We start from the raw sequence: 27,201 nt of genomic DNA, 5'->3' as shown, positions 1-27,201 counted from the left end.
GTTCTTCCTCTAGGCGCCAGGGCTCTAAGCAGCCTGCTTTCGTTTCTTCCCCACTCGAAATCTTCTTCTGTGAGTTTTATACACACTGTCCAGGGCTTTTAGTTGTACTAAGCAGGAGAAACAGGGAGAAGTGCATTCACCCCATCTTGTCTGGAACCATATGGAGTACTCTAAAATTTCCTCTTACGTAGTGATCATTCATGTGTCTTACTGTTTTCACAACGGGTTAATAAAACTTCATTAGCCTCCATATTCTTTAACAGAGCCAAAGTATATGCCTTATACCATCTACTATTCTGCTCTATATTTAAAAAGCCTAGACATATTTTTGAGTGAAACTTGAGCTTTTGATGGTAAGAGATTTTCCATTACCCAGGAAAAGATGAAATGTACTGAAGAGGATACTGCTTCTTGTCAGCACATCAGACGCTGAATTTGCATTACCTTTTTCTATACCAACTATTCTGACTCTCCCATTTGACATGATTAGAGGTCAGTGATTCCAATTTATGAAGATACGAAGGCTCCAAGAAGTTAAATCACTTTAAAGAGCTAGTTATTTTCATACCCAATAGCAGCAGCTTGGTTTTACAACTCAGGATTCTTTCATTACTATACTGTTCCTCCTCAAATTTTGATACTTACCACTACCACCACTAACATTGTTTCAACTATGAAAGTTTAACAAAGTAGAACTGAATATGACATAAATTACCTGTATTATTCTTTAGTTTTGTGGTGCGTGTGCCAACAGTATCTTTTTTTTGTTTTTTATTTTAAAAGAAAACAGAAAAAGTAATACATGTTCATTACAGAAAAATTCAAAAGATTTAAAGGACAAAAGGAATTTAAGAACATCATTCACATCAATCACAGTCAGCTGACTGCTAATACTTTGATGTATATCTTTTCGGAAACTTTTCTCACTTTCCCTATATGTGTTTTATTTTTTTCTATTTTTATTTATGTTTTTAAAGATTTTATTTATTTATTTTAGAGATAGGGAGAGAGAGAGAGAGTGCAAGCAGGGGGAGGAGCAGAGGGAGAAGGACAAGCAGATTCCATGCTGAGGGCAGAGCCTAATGCTGGGCTTGATCCCACGACCCCGAGATTATGACCTGAGCTGAAATCAAGAATTGGACACTTAACCGACAGAGCCAAGCAGGTGCCCCATATGTGTTTTACTTTTAAAAAAGAGAGAGGAAAAATAATGGTTATATAATACTGTTACATTGATATACCATATTTATTTAACAACACCCTATTGCTATTGACTTAGGTTTTTTCCAGCTAGCTTCTTCTTATTACAAGTATAACTAAAATGAACATGCTTGATTATTTCCTTAGGCTAAATCTCTAGAGGTGAGAGTGTCAGTGAAAGGGAAAACACATATCTAGGCTTTTCTGTGAAATTACACTGTAGAAAAATTTTATATAGTTGTTTTCAAAATGGCTCAATGTATTTATTTTTTATGTGACAACGTATAGAGTTCTTTTGAAAGTACTTGCTAGAAAGGGGGGAAACGTGCTATTACATACAAAGAGAGAAAGGGAGACCAACCGGCTCCAGAGAGCAGGCCGTGGAGAAATGCAAAGGCATCCAGGCATCCCTTCCCCGAAGCTTACACGTCACCATGATCAAAGTCCAAAGAGGTTACAAAACAGGAAAAGCAAATATAAAGAGACTCTGCTTCATTTGTACACAAGACTTTCTGAGGCACCTGGAGCTCCAATACCATTATCAAATATCATATATATACCCTACACACACACACACACACACAACACACACTTTCCTCTGCTCTACTTGCTTTCCTTCCTGTATTTTACCTTCATATCCTGATGCCCCCAGCACTCCATCTTCTCATTTGTGGCCCAGCTTGAGCCTCCCACTTCTGTGAAACCTTTTTAGCCTACAACGAACCTTCTTAGACTTCTAGCGCTTCCTGTTACTACAATTAACCTCTCTAGACATACGGACATCTCGTTGTTCTAACTGTCCACATCTTTACTTCCCACCATAGCACACACACGATGTCTCATACAGGTGGTGAGTCTCTGTCGTGCCTCTCCACTGACTGGCAGATGGACAACGCGTACTTGCCGGCGGATCTTAAGGTTTCCTAATTCAGATTCAGCCATTCTCTAAAGATTGCTGCATCTCTTTTGACACGGAATGAATGAATGCGACTCTTCTGTATTACAGTCTTGCTGCCTTAGAATTAGAATATTTTATGATACTGGGAAATACTTAAGTTACTTTAGAATAGTAACAATGAAGAGTTTTTACAACATCCACAATACATTAAAACACATTTCTGCATGTGAAAAACCCCTTGCCATGAAATGATAGCAGCACACATGGTTGTCACACACCATGAGACAAGCAACGGCTTCCTTAAAATGGCGCTGTCCCATAGGGGGCGCCTGGGTGGCTCAGTCGGTTAAGCAGTTGCCCTTGGCTCAGGTCATGATCCCGGGGTCCTGGGATCGAGTACCATGTCAGGCTCTCTGCTCAGTGGAGCCTGCTTGTCCCTCTCCCTTTGCCTGCCGCTCCCCCTGCTTGTGCGCCCATGCGCGCTGTCAAATAAATAAAATCTTAAAAAAAAAAAAAAGGCCCTGTCCCATGTGTGGCCTTTGGTCAGGCAATGGGGAGTCCCGCCTCATACCTGATCAATGTTACCATGAAAAAGGTGTTGTATACCCACTGATCTCCTTGGGGGACAAAGGCACTACATAATAAAACATTTTAGCTATCTTATATTTTAAAATTTAAGTCATCTCTGTAAAGGACAACTGATCTAGACATCTGTGCTCCAGATAAATCCATCTTTTACTGGAGGATAAACAGAATAAAAGTTAAGATGGTCAAACTAGGCTGCACAGATTACTCAACCGCAATCGACCACAGCGTATTTATGTTAGAACTCAGAAGCAGCTTGGACTTGATTGTTAAGCATGTGCACATTTTGAACCGTTCTGTCATCTAAACCGCTAAACGGCGGCTACCTCGAGGGAGAGAAGAGAGCGAAGCTTACCTTCACCGCCGGCAACATGTCCAAAGAGTCCAGTGTGAACAGCACTAATGCTTGCATCAGCATCATAAATTGATTAAATTGCCATGTCAGACTAAAGAGAAAAGTTGATATGAAAATGGCAAGAAGTGTCAGCCTCTGTAAAAAGAAAACCTTTGTGTAATTTCCATGTCTCTAGTAATAAAGGGCCCTGCCGACAAGTTCTCTCAAGAGCAGCCAGTATCTCCATAAACCAAATAGAGAAACCATAAACTGTGGCTCTGAAAACCCTTGCATTTGTTATTTAAGCTCTAAATATCCTAAAGTGACACTGGGCATATAAATATTCACATAAGGTATGTGTACTCCACAGTATTATGGAGGAGATAATGCACCATGTCACATCTCAAGGGCAATGGCTTAAGGATTCTGACAGTTTCGCAGAAATTGTGTGTGGGCTTGCTGCAACTATTTGAGGGCAGATAATGTAGGGTACATTTTTAACATCAAAAATGAAAACATTTTCTTTGCAAAGTAGGAAAGGGCTCAGAAAGGGAAAACTTAATTTAACTCAAGTTCAAAAACTGGTCATAGAATGAGAACTATTCACACACTCGATGGGACACCATGCACATCACATTTTCTGAAGCTTCTTCAACAAAACTGAATAATTAAAAAATATATAAAATATTACCAAAACTTACCTCAGAAAAAGGCTGTAAGTTTGGTCGCAGGAAATATGTGATTGCTGCTATCTGAATTGCAAAGAATGGCAGAGCCCAATTCTCCCTCAGCGGGATGGTAAACTCAACTCTTGTGGTATCTATTCTGCACAGAGAAAACACAAACGGCCACAGGAATAATTTTTACTATAATTACCTGAAAAGATCTCCTACAGTGAAAGATGTAGGACATTAAATATACTTAAGATTCTGGTTATCAGTTCTCAACAATAATGATTTGTCCTTACTGTTATCATCCCTGTACCATCAAGTTGCTTTGAGAAAATTTAAGGACTCTGTCCACAGGTATGCAGCTAGCTAAGGGGTAGAACTGGCCTCCAAGCCATGGTAGGTTGACTCCAAAACCCAGGACAACGCACTCATGCCTAACTGCCTCCAACTTTTATTTCCCTCAAAGTTATCAGTGCAAACTGGCAACGTGTCGATTTCTCCCTCTATTTCTTTGGTGCTTAGATCTGAATCTTTGTCATTGGAATAATTTGTAATAATAATTTGTATAAATATTATACCAAAAAAAAATAATTTGTAAAAGCTTCTTGTCCCTCTGGAATGTGAACCATCAGATGGTAAGTACAGCTAAGTTCTCACCTTTGTACACCCAGCACCAAGAAGCATCCCCACACAGACTAGGCGTTCAATAAATGTCTTCTCTTTCCTCTTGTAGAACAACAGATTTGACTTTCATTTACTCTTAGCAAGAATACTATGTTAAAATGTTAAGAGGTAGCATAATAGCGCTTTCATACTCTGTGTTTGAATTCTGATGGAGACTAAGCTGGGGCCGTGTGTGTGTGTGTGTGTGTGTGTGTGTGTATGACTTTATATATATATACACACACCTTTACTTTTTAAGTAATATGTGTGTATGTATGTGTGTATGTGTATATATATACATAATACATACATATATATATATATATATATATATATATATATATATATATAAAACTTAACTTTTAAGCTTTAATTTCCTCTCTCTGGGGCGCCTGGGTGGCTCAATTGGTTAAGCATCTGTCTTTGGCTCAGGTCATGACCTCAGGGTCCTGGGATGGAGCCCCTCAGTGGGCTCCCTGCTCAGCGGGAAGCCTGCTTCTCCCTCTCCCTCTGCCCCTCCCTGCTGTTGATGTTCATTCTCTCTCAAATAAATAAAATCTTTTATTAAAAAAAACTCATCATCTCTAAAACCGTCATAATATCTATACTATAGGATTGTTAAAAGAATATATATAAAGCATTTTTAAAGTGGTTAGCATAAAGTAGCACTCAATAAGGTTATAATACAAAGTAATTTGCTTAGGATTATAAAATAAAATCAATATTAGAACTTGGCGCTGAAGTTTTAAGACTCCTACTGAATACTGGTGTTGCTACTGTAGGTCAAGCAATAATTCAATGTATCTTGACTATGTTTTTCAAAAAATGTTATTTCAGGGTGCCTGGGTGGCTCAGTTGGTTAAACGTCTGCCTTTGGCTCAGGTCATGATCCCGGGGTTCTGGGGTCAAGCCCCATGTTGGGCTCCTTGCTCAGCGGGGAGTCTGCTTCTCCTTCTCCCTCTGCCCTTCCCCCCTCTCATGCTCGGTCCCTCCCTCAAATAAATCAATAAAATCTTTTTAAAAAATGCTATTTCATACTCTAGTATTTAGAATAATATTAACTAAATAATGTAAGAACCTCCTTACATTTGTACAGTGCTTTATGCTTTGCTAATTATGAGCCAAACACAACCCTATCAAGGTTGACAGTAAGGATACTATTAAACATCTTTAAGAGAGGAGACATGTGGCCAGAGAAATACTGATCACACATCCAACTGGTAATAGCACAGGAATTATTATGATGATTCTATTGACTTGTCATTCAATGTTCTCTTCCTCAGCTGGAAATATATGTATAAGCAGGACTTTCTACCTTGCTAATTATAAGACAAGTAAATACCACTAGGAAAACCAAAGAGAAAATACTCCCCTACAAACCAATGTGGCCGAACAACTTCCTCTGAACTGGAAATCAAGGACCTTTGTTTTCACTTCCATCTTAGAAAGGGAGAAGGGCTACTGATTGCAACTCACCTATTGGTGACGTACCAGAACGCTGCTAGAAGCCCCGAGAGCCATGTCCCACTAAGGAGCCAGCTGGTTATGTACAGGGCTGTGACATAGATCGCCTGCAGTCCAAACAAGGTATAAATATAAAAATAAACTGGCTCTAAATATTTCTGGAAAAAGGAACAATAAAAAATATTTGTTATGGAAGCCCTCATTATCTTTTCATTGTCACTTAAAAAATATGACAGTGAGGGGCACCTGGCTGGCTCATTCGCTAAGAGCATGTGACTCGTAATCCCAGGGTCCAGAGTTCAAGCCCCACCTTGGGTGTGGAGCCTACTTACAAAAAAAAAAAATTACAAAAAAATATGACAGTGGAAATTTAATATTCAGCAACTGGGTGTTAATTACAAGCAATAAGCCTCCATCAGTCCTTTCTGGGCAAAAGTGTGCTGGCAGCCTTTCCTCTTACTAGCAGAGTGGGAAAGGGATGGAAGGCCTGGAGAACTCTGGCTTCATTCTTTAGATAAGCCTTACATCTAACTGTGTCCAGTATTGCCTCATTCACACGGAGTAGTCACTGTGATTTGCGAATCTCCAATTTTTTAATTTAAAGATAAGGGAGGAATGATTACATGTTTCTAAATGAAAATATGTACCAGCCTCTAGGCTGCATGCATGTATTATTAGCCAGGATGCACCTATATGTAAAAAAATATCTTATAGGGGCGCCTGGGTGGCTCAGTCGGTTGAGCGTCTGCTTTCGGCTCAGGTCATGGTCCCAGAGTCCTGGAATTGAGCCCTCCATCAGGCTCCCTGCTCTGCAGGGAGTTTGCTTCTCCCTCTCCTTCTGCAGCTTCCCCTGCTTGTGCTCTCTTCCTCTCTCTCTCTGTCAAATAAATAAAATCTTAAAAAAAAAAAATAAAAAGGAGAAAAAAATATCTTATAAAAACATATATAAAAAGCAAAGTTCAAAACATATCTGGAGAAAATTAGGATTTTGTTGCTTTTCTACCAAGCCAGTGGAAGATCAGAATAACATATGTGAAAGTTGCAACTTAAAATAGCAGATTTTGACTTTCGTGTGGTATTAACAATTCAATGTCACAGAACACAACATACCTGTATGGGCAGGACTCTATATAAAATACTGAGGAAAACTTCTTGGTAAATATTCATTCGTTGAAGAAGGTTAATTGTCCTCATAGACTCAGTTTTGTTATCATATATTAAGCCATGAAAACCTAAGGTTGATATTTGAAAGATCAGGAAAAAAGAATTATAAATTATTCATTCATTTAAAACTATTCATAGATTCTTTAGTGTGTGCCAGAGAATGTGCTAGGCTTTGGGGATATGATAGTAAGCAAATAACACAGTCCCACCCTCAAAGAGCTTACTGTATATTAGATGGACATTCACATGTTTACACAAATACAGGTAAATTATAACTTGTGTGAGTATGATAAAAAAAAAACAAAACCCATACGTTCTTTTACAGAAATTTAGGCCAAGAGGATTTTATGTCCCCACTCTGCCCTCCCGCCATGAGACCTATAGTACCTCCTTTGGGGCTATAAGTAGCCTACGGGTTTGGCCACTGACTTTCTCTGACCAATGGCATGTGAGAGGATGTGACATCTTTTAATAAAAGACAATGTCTGTTTCCACCAGCAGTGTGATTATTTCCCTTTGTCATGACAACAGCAGGTTCCAAATAGGGGCTGGATAATAAAGGAAGAAATTAGCCTGTTGTTACAGAATTCCGTGGCTACGCTGAGGTCATCTACCGCTGTAACCAAGCTAACTAATTAACAGAGGTTTGAAGAGATGGTTCACAGAAGAAAACATGCGTACAGTCCTTACACGTATGAAAAGATGCTCAACCTCGCTCCTATGGGAAGTGCAAATTAAAACTACATTGAGAGGGGCGCCTGGGTGGCTCAGATGGTTAAGCGTCTGCCTTCGGCTCAGGTCATGATCCCAGGGTCCTGGGATCGAGCCCCACATCGGGCTCCCTGCTTGGCGGGGAGCCTGCTTCTCCCTCTCCCTCTACTGTTCTCCCTGCTTGTGCTCTCTCGCTCTCTCTGTCAAATAAATAAAATCTTAAAAAACAAAACAAAACAAACAAACAAAAAAACTACATTGAGATACCATTTCTCACCTATCAGCTTGGAAAAAAATTAAGTCTGACAACGTCCTCTATTTTATAGTCCTTATGAAATTAACAGATTCAGGCAATGATCACCAATGGTGCTAACCCTAATTAGGTGAAAGGCTAATTGAGAACTTATTAATGGGTCAGTCTCGACCCTAAAAGAGATAGTGCACATCATGTGCCCGGTGTGAAGTGTACACCACCACGTAGGAAGTACTCTTGCTAAAACAGAACCTAGGCCTGAGCAAGTCTCTAGATCTAACTACCAATTAATAGGAGATGCAGGCAACAGAGAATCATGAAATGACACCATGGGGCTCCAGCAATATCCAGAAAGTGAAAAACTCTATCAGACAAATGAATCTGTGTTTTCAACAAAAAAAATGAAGAAAAGAAGATGGAAAGAAATCTACAGATTAAATGAAACAGAGAGAGGGGTGCCTGGCTGGCTCAGTCGGTAGAGCAAGCAACTCTTGATCTTGGAGCTGTGAGTTCAAGCCCCATGTGGGTATAGAGATTACTTAAAAATAAAATCTTAAAAAAAAAAAAAAAAGAACAAATGATTGCAATGTGTGGACTTTATTTGGATCTCAAAAACTGTATTAAAACTCTGGAAGACAATCAGAAAAATGACAACACTGACTAGATATTTGATAGTAAGAAATCTCCTAATAGTGCTTTAAGTGTGATAATAGCAATGTGGTAATATTTAGAAAAGGGGTTACCATTCTTTAGAGAAATATACTGATATATTTACAAATGCAGAAATATGATGTCTTGGAGTTTCTCCAAAATCATCCAGTTTGAAAATGGGGTATAGAAAGGAGACAAGATTGGTTATGAGTTGGTAACTGTGTTAGCTGGTGATAGACATGTGAAAATCCACCAGAGGATTCTCTCTACCCTTTTATATGTTTGAAATTTTCTAGAAGGAAGAACTTAACAAATGACTTAGAGGAAGTGAAACAGAAGAACCATTGAGATAATAATGGTAATAATTCGAAAGAAAATACCCATTATTCATCTTTAAGAGCAGAGTTTCTCAACTTTAACACCACTGGTATTTTGACATTTGAGGCCTGATTATTCTTTGTTGTTGAGACATTGTAGGATGTTTAACAACATCCCTCACCTCTGCCCATTCCAGTAGCACAATCCTCCCCAACCCACCCCAGCTGTGACAACCAACAATGTATCTGGATGTTCTAGATGTCCCCTAGGGACACAACTGCCCCTCAATAAGAACACTGCTTTAGAGGATCCTAGAGAAGCAAATCACAATTTTGAGAACTCACTGACTCATTGCTCTCAGTAGTTATGTTCCACAAAGTTGCAATGAACACTGAATTAGCAATACTGAGCCCTGTAGGAAATACAGGGTTATGTTCTTATGAGCCTCTGCTCATGCATTTTCATCAACTGATCGACACATGACCTTGATTTACGTGTCTCTGTTTAAAGACACCTTCTTTTATATGAGTAATTCATTAACGCTGAACACGTGGTCAACAGCGCTCTAGCTCATGCCTGAACAAAGCTTATCTAACATATGTGTTTTCTCTGTATGCCTTCACGGCCTGCATGCACTTGGGAATTCCAGACAGCACTTTAGCATTATGCTGGGGGCCATTTCAAACTGCAGAATCACCGCCAAAAAGCAGAAAAATGCAAAAAGCATGGCCCTAGGTAGACCGTGAAAAGGACACTGTAGAAGGAGAGCTGAAACGAGATGGCAGTCATCACCTCGTTCCACCTCAGCTGGGAACATGCAAGCCAGGTGACTAAATGTTCTCACTGATCTGCACAAGCCCCTGAATGCCTGCCAAAGCACCACGAGTACGGATTCTGGGGTTACAAATAGGTTTTAGTAAGTGAATTTGCAAATATGGACTCCATGAATAAAGAGGATCAACTATATAGGGAAAGAAAATCAACACCTATCCTGCCTTTGTTGTATAAACTGTACCTCAGGGTCATCAAATAGTTGATGAGAAAAAGGTTTCTTAAATAACAGAGTTCCAGCTAACAAATACAAGAGGAACGCAGAATGTCACTTTTGCAACTACAGATAATAGGCAATAGGCATCAATGGCTGCTAAAACCAGTAAGTGAAAGGCAGATGGGTAATAATCTTACTATGGGGGAACCTGGCTATCTACACAGGAACCAACTGATTGATACTTAAGAGTGCAAAAAGAAAGATAACCAACTTTTCATGTCTCCTACTGTGATAGAATTAGAAGTGCAAAACATCACCCATGAAGGATTCTTGCCAAAAACGCATCCGCATCCAAGCAAAGCCCAGCAAATGTCTCTGTCGTGCGTGATCATGTTGAGCACAGCAAGCACACAGTAAGTAGGAGAGATCCTTTCTGGGGCTTCAATTAGTGGAGTCAAGGTAAAGGTTATGGGCTCTAAACCACTCACAAACAGCAAAAACGTGGGGAAATGGCAATTGCAAAATAAAGGACCGAATGGGGACACTGGGGACAAGAAGGACAACTGTAATTTTTGTCTGTCTGACCAAAATGCCTCCTGTTTTTAGACAATACTCCTTTCACTTGCAAAGACCTTTTCTAAAATGATCATGAGAAAAAAACTGCAGCAAAACCAAGAAATTGCAAACAGATGAGTTTTGGGATGGAGTAGAGCTGAGGAGAGGAGAGTTACATTAGGTATTACAGAACTTCTTCCAAAGCAAAACACTGGTTACTTGAGCAGGGAAAAACTGCACAAGTTTAAAAAAAAAGTGCACAAGTTCTAGAAAGCATTTAAAATGCTTGAGTGCATAAGTAGGTTTGGCTGAAATATTGAAAAGGATGAAGTAGATCCCCATAAAGCTGTTAGTTGTAATTACCTTGCATGAGGGTCGGAGCCTGCAGCATTTGCTTGTAGTAGGAGTAATACAGCCCACATTCTGTTCTGAATGAGATTTCTCGCTCCACTTCCTGAAACAAAGTTAGGTCTACTGGGTTTACATGACCTAGTTTTTTCTTTTTGTTTTGTTTGTTTGTTTGTTTGTTTTAATATCTATTGTCACTGCAGAAACAGGATCCAAAACTACAACTTAAAAGGAAAAAAAAAAAAACTCTCGAAATACAGTCTTAAGAAATCTTAGCAAACCGAAACAGTAGGAGGCCGGTAATTGTTGAAGCTGGGTGGGAATTACAGGAGTATATTACATGATTCTCTCTACTTCTGCGGATGTTTAAAACTTTCCATAACAAACGATTTTACAAAATGGAGACAACTAGTTCCATTTACGTTGATGTTTCACAGTTAACGTTTTTCTTTTATTTCACACAGATTAAAACTAAAAAAAAAAGCCACAAAACATACCACCAATCTTATGTAATATTAGTGCGAATCAAAATAGGGACAGTATAAAAAAAACTCCCAAATGAAAAGAACTATAATTGCATTAGACACCTACCTAAAAGCTAACAGTATTATATAAAATTAATAACTTTCTGTTTATTCTAAGAATATAAGGTATTCTGAGTGAAACGGGGCAGATCTTTTTACATGTGAGTTTTAGTTTGCCAAGTGTCACCCTGGTGGAAAGATGCTCACATAGGCAAATGGATACAACAGTTAACTGCTTTTAAGTAAGTATTCAATTTTAGAAGAACTGAAAATTGAAAGTGACAGCTATTAGTCAATTCGGTTGTAAGATGCTTTTATGAAATTTAAAATTTAAATCATTAACAAAATGTGGAGGCAGTTGGTGGTGAGGATGGGGAGGACATTCTGGAATAATCATATTAATATTCTTAAATACTGTGTTTCAAATATATACACATATATCGATATCTCTCTCTCTATATATATAACAGTATAAATGAATGAAATGGTAATTTGTCATTACAGACTCTTTTACACCAGTGTTTAAGAGGTCAGGCTGTATAAGTGTATTTCCATCTCTGTTTTTCCTACCATAGCTGATCCCTATTCTACAAACCCAACCTTACTGGTGGAAGCTGCTAAACATAAAACATGGTACATTCTAGGAGATAAGCTTCTTTTAACACACCTTTGTTTTTTCTCCCCTACCTCCAACTATTTTTCAAACTGTAATAAACATTTTGTGGAAAGAACCACTCATGCCACTTACCTGCAGGCCTAAAATTATTTCATGTATCTCTTCTACCCTTTAAATATTTCTCCTATCCTTTAAAAAAATATTACAAATTGATTCATGAATAAAGCACTCCAAGAAGTACTCAGTTATCTGAGTATAAATATCCAATTATTGACCTTGAGAAACAAACTTGTGTTTATCATTGTTTATCACTGTTCACTCTTTTTAAAAAAACTGGGAGGGAGGGGCAGAGTAGCAAACCTTATATAATGAGCTTCCTTCCATAGAAAACAGGTTTATCTCCGGGAAATCAAACATGGAAAAAAGGCCCAGTCAGGTTCTGAAATTTACTTTCATTAGCACACTTGCTTTATAAAAAGGACAATATACAACGATGGAACTCTTGGAGCTTTTGCATTTGCTACTGACTGGTGTTGTATCTTTCACAGCAGTAAAGGCAATTCTTAGCAGTCACGTTAATCCATTCATCTTTAATTTTTGAGAAAAACTGCTCTATTGCTTTTCTTAACATAAAACTAGACTGGTATCACTTTTTTCCATAATGTTCACACTCCTACTTGGTCAAGTAGCCACAGAGGCTGTGAAATGATGTTAACTGAGCAAATGTTAGCTTTTGTTCATGCAAATAAGGGGAAAAAAACCCCATTAAGTCTAATTACATTCCTTTTCTTCTCTCCAGCTGCCTTAAAGTGTTCAAAGTACGGCTGTCTTCAATGGAATATTCTAATGTCAAACCTATATCCCCAAATCAAACTGGAGAGCCAGATCAATCATTCACATGAAGGGGGCTAAGGATAAAAGAAGACTGGCCTCACAAAGATGGGGAAAAAAGGAAAAAAACAACAACAACAAAACACTGCTCAGGGTACAAAGGTAGAAAGCTTTAGTGCTCCACCCCTCTCTTTACTATACCCAGAATGTATAAAGAACAGAGGGGGTCCTAATTAGTAAAAAAGCATTCAAACATGATTAATTGGTAATCTTGGCACCAGCTGTATGGAACCAAATGCTAGACTTTATTAGACAGACACTTGCAAGTTTTACATCTGCTTCATGCTAAGAGAACATCTGCTTTACTCATTCAAACACTTTTCCAGTTTTACAGCAATTTATACTTTGCCTGCTGGATTGTGCTTATGAAAACGTACACCAATAGAAGCTATCCTCTGATGAATGCAAAATGAACAAATACTTCATATTTTAATTCGCATCGGTTCCACAGGGAAAGCAATGTCGGGAGAATGAAAGCATCTTTTCTGAAGACAATGACAGAAAGAAACAGAAAGACGAAATAATTGTATTTTTAAGGAATTGTACAGCTAACACCATTTAAGTAGTAGTTTATATAGTAATTTAACAAAAGTACTAAAAGGAAAAAGCATTAAAAAATGCTCATAATTAGTAATTTGCATCCCCTAGAAACACACAAAACGTACCCACCCCTTTTAGACAAATGACACCAAATCTGCCAAAGGAAACCTCTCATTAGTTTTTTAAAATCTCATGTAAGTAACTTTTGTTTACAGAAACTGCACCCAAAATAACGAGGCCGCTGGTAGTGGGGAAGCCATGGAAAGACTAACTTCATACATGTCATCTGTTTCAGAATTGGGTAACCAATCATCTCACGAAGAAACAGTAGCTCACGCTAAGACAGCTGTTCTTGAAGTTTTGCACTGGGAATCATGCCCTTAGCAAATATATTTACGGCACATACATGGTTTATGGTCTGGTTAGATTCCTGTCCATCTGTTGGAACAGAATGATTCTTGCCCTAGAGCTGATGAATGCCTTGATGTGTGATAGCTGCCAAGCAGCGTGTGGGGGCAGGTTAGACGGCTGTTGCGGAGACCGGCACCCGCTGGGCTCGCACAGAAGCCACCACCAGTCCTTGGTACCACCTGAAGTCGCCACTTCGTGGATTCGCCCTGTTTAGTCTAAAGAGTCCTTGTTTAGCAGGAGCATTCATTCGGTGGGACGATATGCAAATTCTGTAATATCAAGCCAATATGACAATAACAGGGGAAAATACTAGCCTAAGGAAAGATTGTACAAAATTGAGTGACAGGAGTGCTTTTTTAGCCAAATGATCTTTGGCTAAAGATGGAGAATGATCTTTTCTTATCACTCAACATTTATTTGCTTGGGAAACAAAGGTGTAAAACTTCAGGCCTTGATCCCAAGGGGTTTATGTTTCAATGAGAAAGAACAATGCATTTTTTAAAAAGGAAAATGATTCAAGGAAGGGTATCGATTAGAGGGAAGGAAGGGCCTTTTGCCTGAACTATTAACCCAGCCCCCACTGGATTCTGTGCTTCTCATTGGTCTCTTTTTCCCTCTATCTTCCTCATTCATTCATTCATTCATTCACTCAACGAACAGCTACTGACCAACAAGTGACAAACATTCACCTGCTGGGAGATTCAGCAGGGAACAAAAGGGACACAAATCTCTGTCTTCATAGAATTTATAATCTGGAACAGAGAGATGGATTTACTTGTTTAGTAAACAAGTACAATATAAGAAGTAAAGCAGAGAAGGGGATGGCGAGGGAGGGGTGGTGCTGTGGTCTTGCAGGTGGGTGGGGAAGGCTGCATCCATGAAGGGACAACTGAACAGAGATGAGGTGAGGTGGTGAGCCATGTGCAGAAGAGCCTGCCAGTCAGACAGGAGAGCCCACATACACCTCGAAGAACAATGAGGAAGGCAGTGTGGTCTGAGTTGGAGGGAGCAAAGGAGGTCAGGGGCGGTAGTGCAGAGTGGTCTGAGAAGTTAATATGGGGTCAGACACCCAGTCCTGGCAGGTGACAAGGACTCTAGGCTTGTACTCTGAGCTCGGTGTGTGTGTAAGGAGTGGTGCGGGGGGGAGGTCAGGAGCGTGGTTTCAGACATGCTAAGCTGGACTGTGAAGGATTCTGAGCAGGAAGGGAGTTGTTGTAATAACCCAGGTGGGGATAAAGGTTTTGAGAGGTGATCACATTCTAGATATTGTCAAAGGAAACCTTATAGTACTTCCTGAGGCTATAAGGTGGGACTTGAGAGCCAGGACTGTGTGAGAGCAGAACCCTAAGCCACTGAAGGATGAAGCTGCAATTTACAGAGATGGAAATACCAAGAGAAACACCCGAGGGCAGGGACGGTCAGGTGGTTGATGTTGCACCTGTTAAGTGTGAAATGCCCACTGGACATCCAAACTCAGGTGGCCAAGTAGGTGGCTGTATATACAAGTCTGGGGTTCAGGGGAGAGGTCTGAGCAGGGGACAGACATTTGGGAGCCATCAGCACAGAGATGGTATTTAAAGCTATAGGTAAGATTGTTCTTAGGAATGAGAGTGGACAGAAAAAACAGAGCCAAGTCCTGGGTTCTCTGCCAACAAGAAGTCAGAAGGCTGAGGAGGAGCTAGTAAAGGAGCCAAAGGATCAGCTGGAAAGGTAGGAGTAGATCCAGGAGACCACGTGTCCCGGAGTCAAGGAGAACTGCTAAGAGCCCAAGGAAAACAAGGACTGAGAAATGACCACTAAATTGAGCAACTTGGAGGGTATCAGTGACTTTAACCAGAACTTTTTAAGAGCGGTGCCATGGCTGAAGCCTGATTGGAGTGGGCTCGAGAGAGAGAGAGAGCGGGAAGAGAGGAACAGAGACTACGGGCCCACAAACTTTTCGGGGGAGTCTGGGTGTGAAGGTGAGCAGAACAATGGGACAGTAGCTGAAAGAGAAAGTGGGGCTCAAACAGCCTCCCCCACCCCCAGGACGGGAGAAGGCAAGAGAGACTCAATGGCTGGAGTGAGATAATTCAGAAGGCAGGGGAGGGGGTCTCACACACTCGGGGGGACAAGTTGGTGTACATGAGCAACATACGGGCAGATGTGGGGTGAAAGCATGTGGAAGGTCTCTTCAGCTTGCTTCTCCTTTCTCAGTTGACAGGGTTGGGAATACGCTACCTCCAAATATGGCATGCTGGCATAACTGAATGTTTGAAGTTGAAGGAATTCAAGAAATGGTAGGTGCAGGAAGGGCTCTCTGACCTCTCCCTTCTCCCCCTGAAGCAGGTCAGAAGACTCTCTTGTGAAAGCTGTACTCCCTAACCCGGGAGGAAAGAACATCCTTATCTCCAGAGATGCAGGGACAGGACAGGAGTCTGAACAAGCAGGCCTTGCTAAGTTCGCCCCGGTTTACTACCCCTAGCTCATACCTTTTGGTCCTATTATATTTTTCCATGGCTTTCTACTCTTGGTCAAATCTAGTATAAAAACGCTCGGGTTTAACCATTTCTTCAGGTCTTCATTTCCTTATGAAGGTTCTAGGGTCACGCAGAACTTGTATTAAATAAATTTGGATGCTTTTCTCTTGTTAGTTTGTCTTTTAAGTCAGCTCAGTGAACAGGACCCCAGCCAGAGGACCTAGGGGGGCAGTGGGTTCCCCTCTACAGTGAAACAGGAGGCAATGCAACAGCTGACAGTCAAGACTGGGGAAGGTCTGGGGGGAGAAAGGAGGGAAGACAAGGTGAATCATCCCAGGAGAGCTGGGGGAGGTGGTGGTAAATGGACAAAGGAAGTGGAATAGGCCTGCCAGGGAGCACTTCTAAAAAAGGCATGTTTGAGGTTTTCCTTCCCTATTAATTTCAATTTGACAAATTTCAAAAATATTTTGGTATCTGTATATTTAATTTTGGATTTAGTCCCTACTATTTTCTGAGTTTTCCTACTGCTTGTAATAATTTCTCAGATTATTCTCTTGTGGTTTCCAGGTATATAATGACACGATCTGCAAATAATGTTACCTCCTCTTTCCCAATTGTTAAATTTTTACTTCTCATGTTATGTTGCTGGTCCCTCCAAAGCAATGTTAAATAGTCCTAACAGACAGCTTTGGCTTGGTATATGCTGCCCCTTTTTTTTTTTTTTTAAGATTTTTATTTATTTATTTGACAGAGAGAGCCACAGCGAGAGAGGGAACACAAGCAGGGGGAGTGGGAGAGGGAGAAGCAGGCTTCCCGCGGAGCAGGGAGCCCGATGTGGGGCTCGATCCCAGGACCCTGGGATCATGACCTGAGCCAAAGGCAGACGCTTAACGACTAAGCCACCCAGGCGCCCCTTGGGATATGCTTCTAATGCCATGATGTCTCTAGCCACATGTGCCGACTTAATTAAAATGAAAAATTTAGTTTCTCAGTCCCTGAACACATTTGGTTAATGGCTAGAGTATTAATACAGCACAAAGAACTTTTCATTATCATAAAAAGTTCTACTAGATAGCACTGTTCTAGTGTTTCCCTAATGGGTAAGGTCTCAGCATTTGGTCTGAAATGTATGCATGCTATATTAAAAAAAAAATGCATTGATTTTTTTAAGTTTTACTGAAATAGAATTCGCACGCCATACAATCCACCCATTTAAAGTATATAATTCAATGGCTTTTACTATATTCACAAAGTTATGCATGCATCACTAGCATGAATTTTAGACTATTTCATAACCCCTACAAAGAAACACCACACCCCTGAGTTGTCACCCTGCAAATCCCTCATGCTTTCTAGCCCTGGGCAATCACTAATCTAATTTCTATCTCTTTAGATTGGCTATCCTGGACATTTCATTTTAATGAAATGATACAATATGTGCTTTGTGCCTGATTTCTTTCATTTAGCATGTTTTCAAGGCTCCTCTAATGTGGTAGCCTGTACCATGAATTCACTGCAAAATTGCCAAATAATATTCCATTATATGGATATGCCACATTTTACTTATCCATTCATCCATTAGTGGACATTAGGGTTGTTTCCTCTTTTTGGCTATTATGAAAAATGCTGCTATGAATATTCATGTACAAGTTTTTGTGTGGGTCTGTTTTCATTTTTCTTGGGTATTTCCTTAGGAGTAGAATGCTAAGATGATACGATAACTCTGTTTCACTGTCTGAGGGCCTGCCAGACCCTTTACCAAAGTGTTTGCGCCATTTTACATTCCCACCAGCAGTGCAGAAGGGTTCCAATTTCTCCACACCCTTGTCAACACTTGTTATTACATGTCTTTTTATTATAGCCCTGCTAGTGGATATGAAGGTCTGATTAGAATTTCCCTGACAGGCTAATGATGTTGAGAATCTTTTCAAGTGCTTTTTGCCCATTTGTAGATCATCTCTGGAAAAATGCCTATTCAGGTCCTGTGTTCATTAAAAAAATTAAACTGTATTTTTATTATTGAGTTATTATGGTTCTTTGTAGATTCCAGACTCAAATCCCTTACCAGGCATATGATTTGTAAGTATTTTCTCCTATTCTAAGTGGTGTCTTTTTGTTTTCTTGACTGTATCCTCTGGAGCACAAAATTTTCTAATTTTGAAGAAGTCCAACGTAACTATTTTTCCTTTAATCACTGGTGCTTTTGGTGTTGTATCTAGGATGGCTTAGCCTAACCCAAAGCCATGATAATTTATTAATGTTGTCTTCTAGAAGTTTCATAGTTACTTTTAAGTCTCTGATCCACTTTGAGTTAATCTGTGCGTATGTATGAGGACGGGGCTTAATTTCCTTGTTTGCTCACAAATATCCAATTGTCCCCAGATAATTTGTTGCAGACTATTTTTTCTTAACTGTCTTGGTATCTTTGTTGAAAATCAACTAACCATAAATGTAAGGGTTTATTTCTGGACTCTCAATTCTATTTCATCTCTCCTTATGCCAGTACTCACTGTCTTGATTACTGTATCCTTATGGTAAGTTTTGAAATCTGGGAGTGTGAGTCCTCCAACTTTGTTCTTCTTTTTCGAAACTGCTTTGGCTATTCTGGGTCCTTTCAGTTTCCATATGAATTTTAGGGTCAGCTTGTCAATTTCTGCAAAAACATCCACCTGGGATTTTGAGAGGGATCACGTTGAATCTGTACGCCAACTTGCCATCTTAACAGTACTGTCTTCCAATTCATGAACATGATTTATGTTTTATACTTCTTTTGCTCAATTTATTCCTCTAAGTACCTTATTCTTTTGTTGCTATTGTAAATGATACTTTTTTTTTTTTAAAGATTTTATTTATTTGAGATGAAACTATTTTCTTAATTTCATTTTTGGTTTGCTCATTGCTACTGTATACAAATACAATTAGTTTTTGTATATCGATCTTGTATCCTGCAACCTTGATATATCCATTTATAAGTTCTAATAGTTCTTTTTGGTGAACTCCATATGGAAGATCATGTTATTACAAACAGAGACAGTTTTACTTCTTCCTTTCCAATTTGGAGACCTTCTGTTTCATTTTATTGCCTAGTTTCCCTGACTAGGACCTCTGGTATAATGTTGAATAGAAGTGGCTAAAACAGACATCTTTGTCTTGTTCCTAATCTGAGGGGGAAAGCTTTCAATTTATCATCATTAAATATGATGTTTGCTGTGCAATTTTTGGCAGATGCCCTTTAGGAGGCTGAAGTTCTCTTCTATTTCTAGTCTGTTGAGTGTTTTTTATTGTGGAGAGTTGCTGAATTCTGACAAATACTTTTTGTGTCTTTTGAGATAATCACATGGTTTTTGTCTTTTATTCCAGTGATGTAATGGGCTCATCCGGTCTATTCTTAATTTTAAAGTTACATACGTCACATGGAAATGATAGATTTTTTTTCAAATAACCTTTTTTTTTGCATCTTTTGAAGTACTAACGTAACAAACAAGTATATTACTAGATTTCCCAACAATTTCCTTTAGTTTCCTGGCATAAAAATGACTCTTTCATGGTGCATTATACTTCTGATATGCAACTAGATTCTCTTTTTTAGTATTAATTAGAAGTTTTGCTTCAATATACATAAGTGGGATTAGTCTCTGAACTTTGTTTTTTTTATATTACCTAGATTATATACAGTTGATTCTCATTATTCACAGATTTCTGGTTTGCAAATCTGCCTACTAGCTAAAATCTGTAACAACAAAATTGACAAAATTAATACTTGCTGTGCTTTTGCAGCCATGTGCAGAGCAGTGAAAATGTAAGTTGCCTGATGTGCACGGTTCCCAGCTGTGCTCGGCCCCTTGCTCCAGCTCTCACACAGAAGCGATCAGAAGGTGAATACGGGAAGGGGCAGTGGGTGCAACACAGTGACTGAAGCCCCAGCTCTGAGCCCCCGTGGATGAAGTCTGAATACAACTCTGGTACCTGTTAGTGGGGCAGTCTTAGGCAAGGCACCTGACCATCCTGAACCTCATTTTCTCTTTTGTAAAATAAAGAAAACAGAAACTACCAGGAAGGGTTTTTATAATTTAAGACCTATGTGTGATACACACACACACACACACACACACACACACACACACACACACACACTTCCACAGGAACAATGGTTCAATATTCTCTAATTCAGTGTTCTCAGTGACTTTTAGAACATAACGTTGGGAATTAAGGAAAATTGATGGTAGTTATATTCTGATCCTCAGTTCTGGTGTGTTATATCTGATTTATAAAAATAATTTGGAATTTTTCTCCTGGGTGTTCTAGAATGGCTGAAATAGTACTAGAATATTTTGTTTCTTTAAGAGTTTGGTAAAATTCCTCCATAAAATCAACAGGGTCTGCTATTTAGGAGGATGTGGGATGGGTAGCTCTTCACCACGTTTTCTCTATCACATCTGCAGAAATAATTACATTTTCTGGGGCCAGTTTTGGTAATTTATATTCCAGAAAATCATGTTTCGTCCGTTCATTTAATTTGCACTGAATCAAACAAAATAGACTTGTGTGGCTATTTCTTATTTCATGGTCTCTATAGTTATTTCTCTGCTACATTTCATGATCGCTGTAATTATTTCTCTGTTATTTCTTATTTTGGATATTTATACTTCCTACACCTCATCCTTATCCTTATTTTTCACTCCCCAAATAACCATTCATTTATTATTTTCCTACTTTCTAGTTGATCAATTTCTCCTTTTACCTTTAGCCTTCCTTCCATTGCTAGATTTTTACTTTCCAACTACTTAAGTGGATAATCTGTTTGTTTATTCATTCTTATTTCATTATATAATACTTAAAGCTAAAAATTCTTCTGAATACTGCTCTAACTGTATTCCCTAGCCCTGAAATATGATTTCCACCCTTTTCTAGATTTCATTTATAATTTCTATAAATTCAGTTTTAATTTCCTGTGACCAAAAAGTTAGGAAATATTTTTAGATTTTTAGGAAGTGACCTTTTTCTTTTTAGTTATCTCCAGTTTTCATTTAAATGAATGAATAAATTAAAAGAGTATAATGTGAGTCTGTAACCATTATCCCCAAAGTCAAGAACAAGCCAAGACTTGAGATACCACCTTACACCAGTTAGAATGACAAAAATTGACAAGGCAAGAAACAACAAATGGGAGGTGCCTGGGTGGCTCAGTCATTAAGCGTCTGCCTTCGGCTCGGGTCACAACCCTGGGGGGTCCTGGGATCGAGCCCCACGTCAGGCTCTCTGCTCAGCGGGAAGCCTGCTTTTCCCTCTCCCACTCCCCCCGCTTGTGTTCCCTCTCTCACTGTCTCTCTCTGTCAAATGAATAAATAAAATCTTAAAAAAAAAAAAAAAGTTGGAGAGGTTGTGGAGAAAGGGGAATCCTCTTACACTATTGGTGGGAATGCAAGTTGGTACAGCCACTTTGGAAAACAGTATGGAGGTGCCTCAAAAAATTAAAAATAGAGCTATCCTATGACCCAGCAATTGCACTACTGGGTATTTACCCCAAAGACACAGATGTAGTGAAAAGAAGGGCCATATGCACCCCAATGTTCATAGCAGCAATGTCCGCAATAGCCAAACTGTGGAAAGAGCCGAGATGCCCTTCAACAGACGAATGGATAAAGAAGATGTGGTCCATATATACAATGGAATATTACTCAGCCATCAGAAAGGATGAATACCCAACTTTTACATCAACACGGATGGGACTGGAGGAGATTATGCTAAGTGAAATAAGTCAAGCAGAGAAAGTCAATTATCATATGGTTTCACTTATTTGTGGAACATAAGGAATAGCATGGAGGACATAAGGAGAAGGAAGGGAAGAATGAAGGGGGGGAGATCGGAGGGAGAGATGAACCATGAGAGACTATGGACTCCGAGAAACAAACTGAGGGTTTTAGAGGGGAGGGTGGTGGGGAGATAGGTTAGCCTGGTGATGGATATTAAGGAGGGCGCATATTGAACAGAGCACTGGGTGTTATACGAAAACAATGAATCATGGAACACTACATCAAAAACTAATGATGTACTGTATGGTGACTAACATAACATAATAAAATAAAATTAAAAAAAAAAAAAGAACAAGCCAAGACTATGCACTATCACACTGTGATAAGGAAATATTGTCTGCAGTTTTGGATGTGAGATTTTCTCTATGGCTTAACATATCAACGTTTTAGTTAATGTTCTGCGGATATTTGAAAAGAACATACATTCTGTCTTTAGATATTTATAGATTAGAACTCTTATTCATTATTTTCCCTATGTCTTCTATATTCTTATTTTTGACCACTTGCTTTTTTTTTTTTTATGAACTGAGAAAGAATTAAAACCCAGTATTAATGTGTTTCTCTATTTTTTGTATCTCCTGTGGTTTTTGCTTTATAAATATTGGTAAGTTATCTGACACATGGATAGTCCTATCTGTGGTTGGCATCTTTATTACTGAAAAATTGCCCTTCTTCACTTCATTTAACACTTTCTGTCCAAGACTTTCTTTCCCCCCTTTGGGGAAATATTTCAGCAAGTCCTTATCCACCTTTGGACTAATCCTTCTAAGGAACTCTGTTCTGGGAGAATCTTATGCATATAGTACGTGATTTGGATTTTGCTTTATGACAGAGTTTTTATCAGGTGACTAAAGCAGACAGATTTATTTATACAAAAGTATTTTGACTTATCTGTGTTAATACACATTTATCACATTTTTTGTTACCCTTTAGAATAAATCCTTTACTATACAGCCCGTGTCTGCGTGTGCGCGTCTGTGTGTATGTATGTCTTTTAATTTGAAAGGTTTATGTTTTTGTTCTAGGAGTTACCTTTATAACTGTAACTTTGAAGGATAACTTAATTCTCTATTTCTACAGATAGTATCTATTGAGTTCCTATAATAAGTAATGATAATCTCATGAAATTTATAGTTCTTCCCTGCCCCATTTTACTTGATAATACTTTTCTTGGAATTTTCTTTTACATACACTACACTGTTTTTTTTTTTTTTAAGATTTTATTTATTTGACAGAGAGAGCCACAGCGAGAGAGGGAACACAAGCAGGGGGAGTGGGAGAGGGAGAAGCAGGCTTCCCGCGGAGCAGGGAGCCCGATGCGGGGCTCGATCCCAGGACTCTGGGACCATGACCTGAGCTGAAGGCAGACGCTTAACGACTGAGCCACCCAGGCGCTCTACACATCTGTCTCTTGACTACGTATTTAAGTAGGCTCCACACCCAGCGTGGAGCCCAGCATGGGGCTTGAACTCACGACCCTGAGATCAAGAGTTAGACATTTAACCATCTGAGCCAGCCAGATGCCCCTTGACTTTTCATTTTGAAATGAAACTTGACTTCTATCTATAAAAAATAAAGAAATGGATTCCTCCGTCTTTTACCTTCTCTTTTCTTTCCTCTTCTAACTTATTATTACATTGTTATTCTGTTACTATTTCATAGTATAACACTGCTAGGTGTTACCACGTTGTTTACATCATATGTATTTTGTTTTATAACTATTTAGTGATAGTTCTACAGTTAAATATATTTGCACCTCAGGGGTAGTCTTTCTGCCATTGTTTTGCCTTTTCTCTCTCAGCTGGGTAAAGTTTTTCCTCTACCAATTTCTTCAGGTGTTTTAAAAAATACATTTCTCAGAATCAAAACAATTTGTATGGTGCTTTATACATGATAGAATGACCAGATTAAAATGGAACACCTGGGTGGTTCAGTCAGTTAAGTGTCTGCCTTTGGCTCAGGTTGTGATCCCAGGGTCCTGGGACTGAGTCCTGCATCAGGCTCCCTAATCAGCGGGGAGCCTGCTTCTACCTCTGCCTCCGCCTGCAGCTCCCCCTGCTTGTGCACGCTCTCTCTCTGACAAATAAATAAATAAAATCTTTAAAAAAAATAAAATATATAAACCACATTCTCTTATGTGAGTCTTCTGCAGCATCATTCCAGATCTTTAAGCATTAAATGTTACCATGGAGAAGTTGGAAGCCAGACTGACTTCTCTTATAGGTAAGGCGATCTTTGGTTTGGATGTCCAGGGGTTCCTTACTATTGAAGCCCAGCCATTTCACAGAACTATACCCAGCTAATGATTTTTCTAGGCCAAGTTTTCCTTTCCTGGGGCCCATTGTGCCCCGTCAATTTGTAGATTCAAGTCATCTTTCATTTTTCAAAAGTTTTCTTGAATCATATCTTTAGACGTGATTCTCCCTTCATTGTTTTGGTTCTCTTCTGTTGGGACAAATTATGCATGTTTGCTGTTGTCTTCCTTACCTGTCAGTTTCTCTCTACTATTTTAACTGTACTAATTTCATTTCGTTTTGTTTTCTTTTATCAGTGCAACATTTCTTATTCTGTGCCTTCTGCAGATTCTAATCTTCTATGTGTTGCTTCCAACATCATTGTGCTTTCTGTTATGGTTTTATCTTTTAATTCCACTTCTTGCCTAAGTTCTGCCACCTCATGTTTCATTTCCTTTTGTTATCTTCCTGTATGTCCTTGAAGATGGTCTATACCTTCTTACACCCCTGCTTTGAATTCATCTTCTATGGTGGCAAATGCTTATTATATTAGTTTTTTAATGTGACATGTCTGGTCACAATCTTCATGTCTCTGCTATAAATTGTTTCTGGTGACTACTCTTCATCTATCATCTGCTCCTGTTTTTCTCTTCCTTTTTTTCCTTGCAGTTTCATTGTACAGATCCTGTGCTAGTTCCTTTCCAGTTGTGAGCCATTTCTGAATGTGGCAAGTTCTTACCAAAATCAGCTACTTGCAGGAAGTTTATGTCGGGGAGAGGCCAGGGTCACCAGTCAGGCCAGCAAGAATTTTCCTTTTGATACAGCGTGGTTTATAAGAGTGAGCTCTTTAGTCTTTTCCTCATTTTAGTCAACCAAGACTGGCAGCCTCAGAGCTGTTCAACATGCAAGTTTTCTCCCTTTATCCTGGTCTTCTTAAACGCCACTTTTACAAAAATGGCTTGTCTCTGTGATTACTCCCTTCAGCCTGCCTAGCTTACCAGAGAGTCTCCAGGAAAGCTTCCGTCATTACTGCACACATCTGGCCCCGTGTTCTCCACAGGACACCTCAGGCTCACCCCTCAGGGTATGCCTGCAACCTCGGAGAAGTAGGCTTTGGTGACTTCCTCTAAAATCTGCAGCTCTGAGAGTCCCCCCCACTTCCCACACCCCTCTGAGTTTCCCTGGGCTTGGCGGCCCTCCCTCACACATTGTGGTTCCAGATCATAGACCTTTCTTAGTTTCATCAAGGATGGAAAATGACTATCTGTTTTTCATTTTCCTTAATTGCTTTGAGGTAATTCTAAAAAGATGAAGGAACCGACATCTCTACACTACCACTTTAAAACAAGAACTAATAAGCAATTTGAGGAGTTTAACTACACAATTAGGAACAATTTACCCCAAGTTGGGGAGCATAGAAATAGTGAAATAACTAAGAGTATAAAAATTTCAAAAATATTAAATTATATAAACATAATCATTTACATAATAATTGTGAAAGTTAATATAAATATGTAACTACATATGGGAAAAGCATATGATGTAACATCAGATAAATCTGATTATAAAAAGTATATTGGAGGGGCGTCTGGGTGGCTCAGTCGATTAAGCATCTGACTTATTTCGGCTCAGGTCTTGATCTCAGGGAGTCATAAATATGTAAAATATATACACATACAGGATGAAGCATGGAAGAGAAAAACAAAAACTGGTTTTTGTTAAGGGTAATGAGTACTGAGTAATGTTTTTTTATTTGAAGTTTTTATTGTTACGGTATAGTTTGTAATAAGTAACACAACACGTGTTCAAAAAATAAAAAGAATCATGCTATATATATTTTTACTCTAGCATCGACTAAACACAAGTCACTAAAAATGCACTGACTAGCACCCTACTTGCCAGTACTAACTATATCCTATCCCTGAAGGCCAGCTCCAAAAGCTGTATCCCTCTGCTCTCGTTCCAGCCCAGATCTTTTTATAGCAGCTGTTGTCCCCATCTCCCCTCTCTCCTGCTTATATCGCTTCCCTCACCTGTAGAGGTTAACTTGACTCCAAACAGACCACTGTTATTCAGCACTGATGATGTGCTGGGCACCATAAGGGTAGCACAGCAAGTAAGAGCACTGGCTTTGAACCCTTTTAGTGTGTTTTGTTTATAATAAAGGGCGGCAAAAAAGCACGTTGCATTTAAAGGACAATTTAGAATTAAAATGTTTGGGCTTTGGAGATAGCCAGATTAAATAAAATGTTTAAATTGTACCTAAAACAATGCTAAGCACACAGTAGACATTCAATAAGGAGAAGGGGGGTGCACCTGGATGGCTCAGTCAGTTAAGCGTCTGCCTTCAGCTCAGGTCATGGTCTTGGGGTCCTGGGATCGAGCCTCGAGTCTGGCTCCTTGCTCAGTGGGGAGTCTGCTTCCCCCTCTGCTTCTGCCCCTCCCCGCTGCTCATGCTCTGTCTCTCTCTCTCTCTCAAATAAATAAAAATCTTTTAAAAAAATGAGAAAGGGGAATCGTCTTGCACTGTTGGTGGGAATGCAAACTGGTGCAGCCACTCGGGGAAACAGTATGGAGGTTCCTCAAAAAGTTAAGAAGAGAGTTACCCTACTATCCAGCAATTGCACTACTAGGTATTTACCCAAAGGATACAAAAATACTAATTCTAAGGGATACATGCACCCTGATGTTTATAGCAGCACTATCTACAATAGCCAAATTATGGAAAGAACCTTAATGTCTATCGACTGGTGAATGGATAAAGATGTGGTGTATATATACGATGGAATATTACTCAGCCATCAAAAAGAATGAAATCTTGGGGTGCCTGGGTGGCTCAGTCTGTTAAGCATCTGCCTTTGGCTCAGGTCATGATCCTGGAGTCCTGGAATCAAGCCCAGCGTTGGGCTC

General features: G+C 39.3%; 1 protein-coding gene across 8 annotated transcripts in view; it reads right to left on the bottom strand.

The window, feature by feature from the left end:
- The window catches only part of DPY19L3 (dpy-19 like C-mannosyltransferase 3), a 72,176-nt gene that overhangs the window by 33,440 nt on the left and 11,535 nt on the right, over positions 1-27,201 (bottom strand). For 7 of the 8 annotated variants that reach the window (XM_078063007.1, XM_078063005.1, XM_078063006.1 and 4 more), the window contains 5 exons: positions 10,819-10,909; positions 6,926-7,047; positions 5,828-5,973; positions 3,719-3,842; positions 3,039-3,173 (listed from right to left, as the gene is read on the bottom strand). In XM_078063007.1, coding sequence (XP_077919133.1) covers positions 3,039-3,173; positions 3,719-3,842; positions 5,828-5,973; positions 6,926-7,047; positions 10,819-10,909 — 618 coding nt within the window. The remainder of the gene's footprint in view (positions 1-3,038; positions 3,174-3,718; positions 3,843-5,827; positions 5,974-6,925; positions 7,048-10,818; positions 10,910-27,201) is intronic. The other variant, XM_078063008.1, reaches the window with a different exon arrangement.

The sequence above is a fragment of the Halichoerus grypus genome, chromosome 15 (assembly GCF_964656455.1).
Source record: "Halichoerus grypus chromosome 15, mHalGry1.hap1.1, whole genome shotgun sequence".
NCBI lineage: Eukaryota > Metazoa > Chordata > Mammalia > Carnivora > Phocidae > Halichoerus > Halichoerus grypus.
The sequence above is the reverse complement of the archived record's forward strand: the minus strand, read 5'-3'. Positions and strand labels throughout refer to the sequence as shown.